The sequence below is a fragment of the Stylophora pistillata genome, chromosome 8 (genome assembly GCF_964205215.1).
Source record: "Stylophora pistillata chromosome 8, jaStyPist1.2, whole genome shotgun sequence".
NCBI lineage: Eukaryota > Metazoa > Cnidaria > Anthozoa > Scleractinia > Pocilloporidae > Stylophora > Stylophora pistillata.
Window position 1 is genome coordinate 25,399,921 of NC_142526.1, and position 8,649 is coordinate 25,408,569.

Here is an 8,649-nt window from a genome sequence, read left to right on the forward strand (position 1 = left end):
AAAAAAGGTTTTCTTCCAGAAAACTCTAGTGCAGGAGAACTCCACGAGATGGTTCAGGCAACGTTTCCAGATCAGAAGTAGTGTTAGTTGCTCGAAGCTCTTGTGATACTAGACTTATCAAATTGGTAGCAGCTTGGGAGAGCAAACGTGTAACATCCGCGATCCCTCTCCTGTCGGCCATATTGCAAGGAAAAGGACGTGAAAAGAACTCTGGGATATATTTATAATCCCGCAAGTTATGTTGGGATATAATTAAAAACATGCCCCATAAAAAAAAGGCTGAATAATTTTCAAAATGGGCTGAATAATATTGTGTCAAGCATGGTTAATTTGTAAAAGTAGGTGGTTAATGAAAAAAAGGCTGAATAATTTTTGAAATGGGCTAAATAATATTGTGACAAGTATGGTTAATTCATAAAAGTAAGTGGTTAATGAAAAAGAGGCTGAATAATTTTAAAAATATAATTTTGGCGGTAATGGCACCCCATACGAAAGTGAAAGAGTTTTTCTCGATTTAAAAAAAGTATTGGCTGATGTACAAATAGCTTCTCTGTAGTTTGCTGAACTGAACATTTGGTGTCCTCAGTGGGTGTAACAAAAGCCATGAACACTTCAGATCTGGCAACATAAAAGGTTATCCATAAACGTTTTTATTTTAATAGCGTGGTAATACCATAGACTATGTCAATTCTTTGATTGCTATACGCTAATTCCCGACCGAGAAGCTAATTACAACTGTTTAAACCTATAACTGACCTGATGCGGATGTTTCTTAAACTGTGTAACAAGTAGCCAAAATTGGCATAATAATTAATCACAGACTGATTTTCTCCTCTAGGTAGTACTTCAGCTATTTCCAGACAAAAAAAATTAGCTGAATCGACTTTCCGTGCGTGTCTACAATTGTTCGTTTTGTCTTTCAATTTTTCAAGAGTTCTAGAAACAATGTAACTCCTGCGCATGTCATATATGGTACCCAGTCTCTACGCTTAACCTTTTCAACCCTAACATCAGTATGCATATTCTCCGTACTGTTCTTTATTTATTTATTTCCTAAGGTGCTGACAAGGAGACAGTCAAGAGCTCCCTTAGTTGGTGATCGTTTCCTTTATTTTCTACATTCAGGGGTGATGCTGTTGGGGGAAATGAGATGCTTATCACCGGATATGGTTCAAAGAGTGAAGACTATGGACTGTACGAGAAACTTGACAAAATGTAGAAGGTAACTAATAATGGAGCTGCATTTCGTCCCCGGAGGGATAGCAACACAAAGTACAGACAGATTTAAAATAGAGTAGAAAAAATGATCGAGGATTGTGGGAGGGGGTAAGTTTCTAAAAAAAAAAAAACCGTAGTGCTGCATCGGTGGGGATAACATGGTAATTTGTTTTTATCAACTGCGTTGATAATATAAATTGGCCACCGTAAAGGATTTCAAAGCGGAAGTTTCGAGCGTTGGCCCTTCGTGAGAGCGAATGATCCAGGATTGTTTCATAATTAATTTGCTTTGCTCTATGATTGGCCCAGAAAAACATGCTCCACCACCTCAACCAATCAGATGCAAACTTAAACTGATCACGACTTAATCACCCGTGTTTTTTCGAGCCCTCTAACGAGATTATCTCTTTCTGTTTTGAGTTCTCATTCCTTCTCGAACTTTGATCTGATTGGCAGTTGAGATTGCTCATGTGTAGTGATCACCGATCTTTTCTACAATGTGGTAGACATTTGCTTAGAGGACTGATAGTGTGTTAAGTCGGCCATGCTTTAATACTTTTGTGAGTGAATGAGCTGAATAATGAAATGCTACGTCAGAGGGTATGCGGTCTACAACGCGGGCTAGAGTGTCTCAGGTCTAAAATTTAGCGAAATTTAGTGGAAAATAAAACGGGCTGACTTTTAAAACCGAGGCACTCTGAGTTTGGTGGAAGGCATTTTCCTATTTCCAGAAGTTTTAAGGAGAAAATTAATTTTTGAAAATTTTTAGAGGGTATACCAAGTTTTTGGAGGTTGTTCTGTAAAAGAAAAGCGCAAGGAAAACGACGCCTCGAAGCTACAGAATACGAAATCAACCATGCGAACGACTGAAAATCCGTGTTTCCGCGGCAAAACCTAGCGCATGCGTATACGTTATTCAGCTCTGTCTTTGTGAGTTCCATTCGCTCATTAAACTATGTTCATCCAGCTCCATCAAAGTCTCGAGATGATTATTACAATTGCTTTGGCTTCAACTGACAAATTCGAAAACGATAATAATAATAATAATAATAATAATAATAATAATAATAAAAATAAAGGTCTTTATTAAGAATTATTGTGCAAACAGACGTGCAACAGTTAACATGAATAGAATGAATAAGGAAAAGGAAAAGGTATTAATTACTATTGAAAATATATCTATTAATAAAAACTGATTCAAAACGGCTTGTCTGAACCTTAGGTAAAATATAATTATGCGACCTAGTTCTCAACTGCCGTGTTCTCTGGGGAGGTAAGAGATCGCTCAACGCAGTGTTGGTGGAAGAGATCCTTTGCCATAATTTCTTATTTCTATTACGACGGATATCCAAGATACTGTGCTGCTTTTTAAAATAACGCCACAGTTCCATTCCTGTTTTAGAATTTGGAAAAGGGTAAAGAACAATTAAAGGCAAACCTTTTAAACTTTTTACCGTCACTTTTGCTTCTAACTATTGCAAACAGATACTCTGTGAAATACAAAACTACCATTGTCGTACAAACTACATTGGCAATGACGTGATATCGCCACTGCTTGCTTCCCCAGACTTTCAACACGGCAACATTTAGGTACATCGCTTGCAGCCACAAAGATATAGTGTTGAAAAATACATCTATAGCTAGGCCAGTAACACAACGGGCCAAGAATTGCCAGATGAGATTCTCAAAGTAACCATCAGGCGTTCGGACGTCATCCGGGTACGTGAACTTGTACAACTGGCTGAATCCTACCGCTGACACCAAGGCATTGGCTTCGGTTATGACAAGTTGAATGCTAACGTCTGCAACAAAACGCATGCTTCGAGGGGTGCGGGCTTTGCCTGCTGGGAAATCTCGTGGGCGTGATCTGCAGCAGCGAGACAGTAGTTTGTAGGCGTATTCCCAGATGTAATCCCTCATAGAAACTGTTAAGCGCTCCACTAGGTCAACCAAAGCATGACCAGCGCCTAAAGCGACAAATAACCAAAAGCTTACCAACTCTGCCTGCATAACACGAAAGACAAAAGCTCCTGCAGTATATAAAGAACCTATCAGGAGGTGCAAAACTCCGGGGTGAACCAGGTTGAACTTTGGTACGGCTGTGCGAACGATCACTTTCGGGATCGATAAAAATAATGGGCTTAAACCTGCGATGAACACTTTCTCAATCTCCGATTTTTCGTTATACCATGGGAAGATCTTGTAGACAAGTAAGAAACAAACAGGTATACCAAATATAAACTGCAAGGCTAGAAGACCTGTAATCTTCGATAGGGTCCTCTTGGAGTACAAATGTGCGGGTATGATATGCTTAGCTATGATCACACTATTCGTCATCACCATTGAGACAAACAGAACATTCAAAGGGTAACTCATCCATGACTGTTTGTACATACCAAATATTTGTAGATACAGGCGGTAGCAACAGTCAGTAAAAGCAGCAAGGAGATTGACCGTAAAAAGGTTAAGTTCTTTCATAACTGAAAACCCGAACATGCATACCATTATTGAAAAATGCCACAGCTGGATAAAGAACCCTTCTATCGACGCGCCAGTGACCCGAATGCTTTGAATCCCTCGTGGCATGCTGTACCATTGAGTTGTCTTCTCGTAACAAAGATCAGCGGTGTTGAAATCTAACACTGCGATTGCAATCGCCAGCAAACCGATGGAAGAACCAACCACGAACTGCATCGTAAAGACCGTCTTAAAACAAGTAAAAAGGAATTTAAGCTTCGGAGGTCGCGACAATTTCCACGCCATTTTGCCTTGTCTTCCTTCTGGGGGATCAAATTCTTGAAAGACGGTATCGACACCGCGTGAATCAAATTCAGTGAATTCTCTTAGGACGTCTTCCTCAAGTAAAGCTTCAACATCTTGATCTTCATCGTTTAAAGCTCTTCTTATATCACCATCAACTCCTTGACATATCGTCGGGGAGTAATTTTCGATCGCACTTCCGGTGAAACTTTCAACGATGTATATTAGGAATTCCACCACAGCGCCTAACATTCTTCTTCTACTGGCTTTAAATCGAACGACTTATCAGTAGTTTGACGAAGTCATTATGGAGAGCTTTCAGTTTCAGTGGTAACAGGAGGTTCGGACATGCTAAAGTTCTGAACTTTATGGTTATTTTCCAGTTGAACAATCCGAAATTGAAAGGAATCTGTTTCCGTGAATTACCAGAATCAAGTGTGTCAAACTTTTTCCGGGACGATGGTTTAACGAAACTCTAATTTTTCGGTTTCTGCTCCCCGACTGGATTTGAGCTAAGAAAACATCGCTCCTTCCCAGGAGTTTGCGGCTCCAGTTGTGTTTCGAAGACTGGGCCTACTTTGGGCGATTCGGCAGGTGACTCGGTCGATTTCTTTTGTTTTCACGAACACCAAAATAAAAGAAATCAGCCCGGCTCATGTAATCAGGCCCTAAAGGTGAACCCGCTTATGTAGGCGAGTTTGTTTACTAAAGGCTGGTTTTCATTAGCGACGGAGTCGGAGTCGTAGTCGGAGTCGTAAGAGCGCTTATGACCCAGTGAAAATCGAAACACGGAGTCGTAAGCGGAGTCATAAGCTCGACGGAATCGGAGTCGGAAGAATCAGAACGTTTCCATTTTCTTCCGATTCCGCTTATGACTCCGTCGCTTACGATCTAGTGAAAACTGCATTGTCAGAGTCGGAAGCAGAAGCGGAAGAATAAACCAATCACAATGCTTTATTTCAGGCCCACTAAAGTGCAAATTTTGGCGCCAAAGACAACATGGAGGACGAAGAGCAACTTTGGCTCCCATTAATCATTATTTTGCTCAGGCAGAGACAATACAGGAATAATATCGTTCGAAAAAGAAAGAAATTTTGGGTTCGCGATGTCTATCGACGTCGAGCAGCTTAGGAAGAGTATGCTAACCTCGTCAGCGAACTACGACTTGGTGATCGTGAATTGTACTTTCGGTAGGTTTCGAGTATTTTAACTTTTAATTTCGTAATTTTACAGTCAAGCTCACACGTTTAAATTTGTTATGGCTATTTGTGCATTTTGGAAAGATGGAATCGAGCATTGTGATTGGTTTATTCTTCCGCTTCCGACTCTGACGGAGTCATAGGCAGAATCGGTGTTCTGCTTCCGACTCCGTCGGTTTGATTTTCACTAGATCGTATCGCTCTACGCTTCTGATTACGACTCCGTCGCAAGTGAAAACCAGCCTTAAATTAGGCGAGTTGTGAATTCAAAAATAAAAAAATAAACATAAAAATGAACATAGAAGTTTATTTCACTTGCGCGTCACTCAGCAAAGAAGGTGAGACTTTTTCAACTTCAATAGGATATTGTCCAGAGAACCTCATCTTCTCTTGATATTGTTTAATGTCCCTTGCGCGGCACTTAGCAAAGACGGTGAGAGTTTTTCAACTTCAATAGGATATTGTTTAATGATACGTATACAAACCTGTCAATGTCCCGTGCGCAGCACTTAACAAAGAAGGTGAGATTTGCATTTATTACACGACTCGGGAAGTCAGAGTGCCAATAACTAAAATCAACCAATCAAAATGCTCTATTGCCGGTCAATATTCTCTCAGTATTGGACCGGGCACTGTCGCGAATGGTCCCGAATGATACCGCAGTTGTGTTCCTTTGAACTTCAGTCGTGTAATAAATCTCTTATTAACCAAGCTTGCGCGGGACCGTACTGGAAGAATATCGGCCCTCGTCTTTTTTGTACGGACCGAGCGCAGCGAGGTCCGTACTGTTAAGACCTCGGGCCGATATTCTCCCAGTACGGCCCTCGCGCTTGGTTAATAAGATATATGTATTACTTGAGCGAACTTGCCTGCGTGAGGAGGCGAAGTCGAAATGATGTGGACGGGTATTCTGAAGTTGCTCCAAGTCGCCTACGTATGCGAGCTGAACAGTTGTAGGCAGGTTTGTTCGTAGGTGAGTTTGGTCGTAGGCGATTTGACCGCAAACCCCCGTCAAGATACCGCTTGAAAGTTCTGTCAATAATATGCGAAGGAAAAGAACTACGTTTTAAAGCGTCGGAAAGTTTATTAAGATCGTTTTGAAGGTTGTTATGAACATTCTAATAAATTCGAAATAATATCAATAATATTTTTCAGGAAAATATTGTTTTATATTTCTTCCATTACTGTCAATATTACAAACTATAAACACCCTAAATATTCCAGAAAAGTTCATTGTGCTTTGACCAATCACATCACAGACCAGGTCAGATGGGATAACAAGGAAACCACTGACTAATTAACCTTGCAATTCAGTGTCCAGTTTTCTTTCCCACTTGATTTTTATTTCCAGAAATATTTTTGATGTCCACAGTCTTAAAAATTTGACAACTTGTAGCCAATAATGATAAACTTTTCTTTCAATATCATTAAAAATGATTTTAATCTTTGGTTGAATATCAAAAGCAGAGCACCAGTGAAGATGAGCGTTGCTAAATAACATCACTCTCAGTATTAAAGTACAATTTTAAATTAAACATTTCAAAATAGATTGACTATGCTTAAGATCAGCCAATTTTAAGTGCTGCTGGAGTTAACACTAAACAGTCTACTGGCTAAATATAAATTAATACCTAGTTAGTATAACCTGTTGACCCCTAACTAAGTGACCAGGGGCCTGTTTCTCGAAAGTCTCAGTAACTTTAAGGGCCCAAAGCCATGTTTTAAAATCAAAATGTAAAGGATATGAAAGCAGGTTGTGGCACCCAAACCAGTCCTTTTTGTTTCTTTAGCTAATAGTTTTATTGTATCATTTTTAAAACTTTTGAAATCTCCATCTTGGATGAAAACAGAACAGCTTTACAGGCCCATTAAGTTACCAGGACTTTCAAGAAATCGGCTGCAGCATCTAATGTTTCCTTACAATATAACCCTCGAATCCCACTTGATTCTTAAACAAATTCTCCTTGTCAGCACCTTTGGAAATGCCCGTTTTTTCTTTGAGATACTCTCTTTTTGCATAGAAAAATATTTTTTTTTAAATTGATACTTTGGCTACTTGCAGTTTCTGGGAAACAAGTGAACATACACAAGAGAAAAATTGTCTTAATCAAATAGGTACTGGTTTCCCAGGGACCTAAGTGATCCAGTGTTTCTTCATGAGTAATAACATTTATTCAATAACACCACAAAAATGTTGGTTCGCTAAAAGCAGTTATTTCTTCTTAACAATGAAGGAAGTCTATTTCATTTTCATGCAAAATGACATCAAAACAAGATGAAACTACTGCTTAAAATTGAACATTGTTTTGCATAGGTTATAGTAGAAAATCAGTTTACAGATCACAAGCAGAAATTGAGGAAAATGAATTCCACATTTCAACCACAATTCAGGCTTTGCCTGCTAAGTTTTAAGACTGCTCACAGCAGCATTTCTGTATCCTGAACCACCAGAAGCTCCACAGTTTGCGGGACTGCCTGTTAAATGCCAGGAAACACACAGTTGTCAGTGCAAAGAATGCAGAGCTCAAGGTTGATGCCACAAATATGCCAGAGAAACCATACTTTTCATATGCTGTTGGAAACAAAATTTGGAGATGCATGTCAGTCAACTGAATACGAGTTATGATTAAGGTTGACTTAGGGGAGGGGTGGGTCTGCATTTGCTCAGATACCAACGTAGATCCAAATTTACCGACATCATTAACCACACAAGGAGAATTTCATTGATAATTTTAGAAAGTACCAACAACATGCAGTTGTAAAAAATATAAAATAAACCACAAGCATGTCTTGTTAACTTTTGATAGACTAGTAGAATCATATGAAAACAATAGGCCATCTCACAGTTGTGTACTTAGTTGCCAAGCCTTTGATTTAGAGTGAGCCTGGAGGTGACCTTGTTGTGATAGAGACCTGTATCTAGTTAGCATGATAACAAAGTAATTTACATTTGAAAAGTAGCAAGGTTTGTATCATAAAAGGTCACCTTTAGCCTCACTCCTGTTCAAAGGCTTGACAACCAAGCAAGCAACTGTAAAGTGGACTACAGTCGAACCTCAATTATGCGAACTTTTCTATGGTCCCAGTTTGTCATTAATATTTATTAGTCATGATAAAGAACTGTAGCCATATTCTTTTCAAAACTACAGTGTTGAAAAGTGAAGTAAAGGCAAGTTTGTTTTGCTTTCAAAAAGTAAAAGCAAAGCTCATGCATAATTATTGTAACCAGTGAAGAACATTTGAATGAAGTCTGATTGGCTTAAGATGATATAATTGGCTAAGATGATATAATTGGCTGATATATTATATTGATTGGCTTAACACTTATTATACTATTATATTGATTGGCTTAACACTTATTATACTGATTGGCTTAAGATGATATAATATCCAAAATATCCATAATGTCCAAAATATATGATCTTCATATATTTCATTGTATCTCATTGTGTTATTGCTAAGTGAGATTTCA

The 8,649-nt window shown here is 38.9% G+C and overlaps 2 protein-coding genes across 4 annotated transcripts in view; both read right to left on the reverse strand.

The window, feature by feature from the left end:
* Positions 1-2,280: 2,280 nt before the first annotated feature.
* On the reverse strand, positions 2,281-4,864 carry LOC111334631 (uncharacterized). The gene has a single exon (XM_022940429.2). It carries the CDS (start codon positions 4,228-4,230, stop codon positions 2,617-2,619), a length of 1,614 nt encoding a protein of 537 aa, XP_022796164.2. The 5' UTR covers positions 4,231-4,864; the 3' UTR covers positions 2,281-2,616.
* Positions 4,865-6,241: 1,377 nt separating this feature from the next.
* LOC111334640 (uncharacterized) overlaps positions 6,242-8,649 on the reverse strand; it is a 9,447-nt gene continuing 7,039 nt past the window's right edge. For all 3 annotated transcript variants that reach the window (XM_022940456.2, XM_022940441.2, XM_022940448.2), the window contains exon 8: positions 6,242-7,749. In XM_022940456.2, the coding sequence (XP_022796191.2) occupies positions 7,586-7,749 (164 nt within the window). In that variant the 3' untranslated portion in view covers positions 6,242-7,585. The remainder of the gene's footprint in view (positions 7,750-8,649) is intronic.

What these genes read in the sequence shown, in the direction of transcription:
- LOC111334631 (XM_022940429.2), bottom strand. Translation starts at nt 4,230, where the DNA reads ATGTTAGGCGCTGTGGTGGAATTCCTAATATACATCGTTGAAAGTTTC.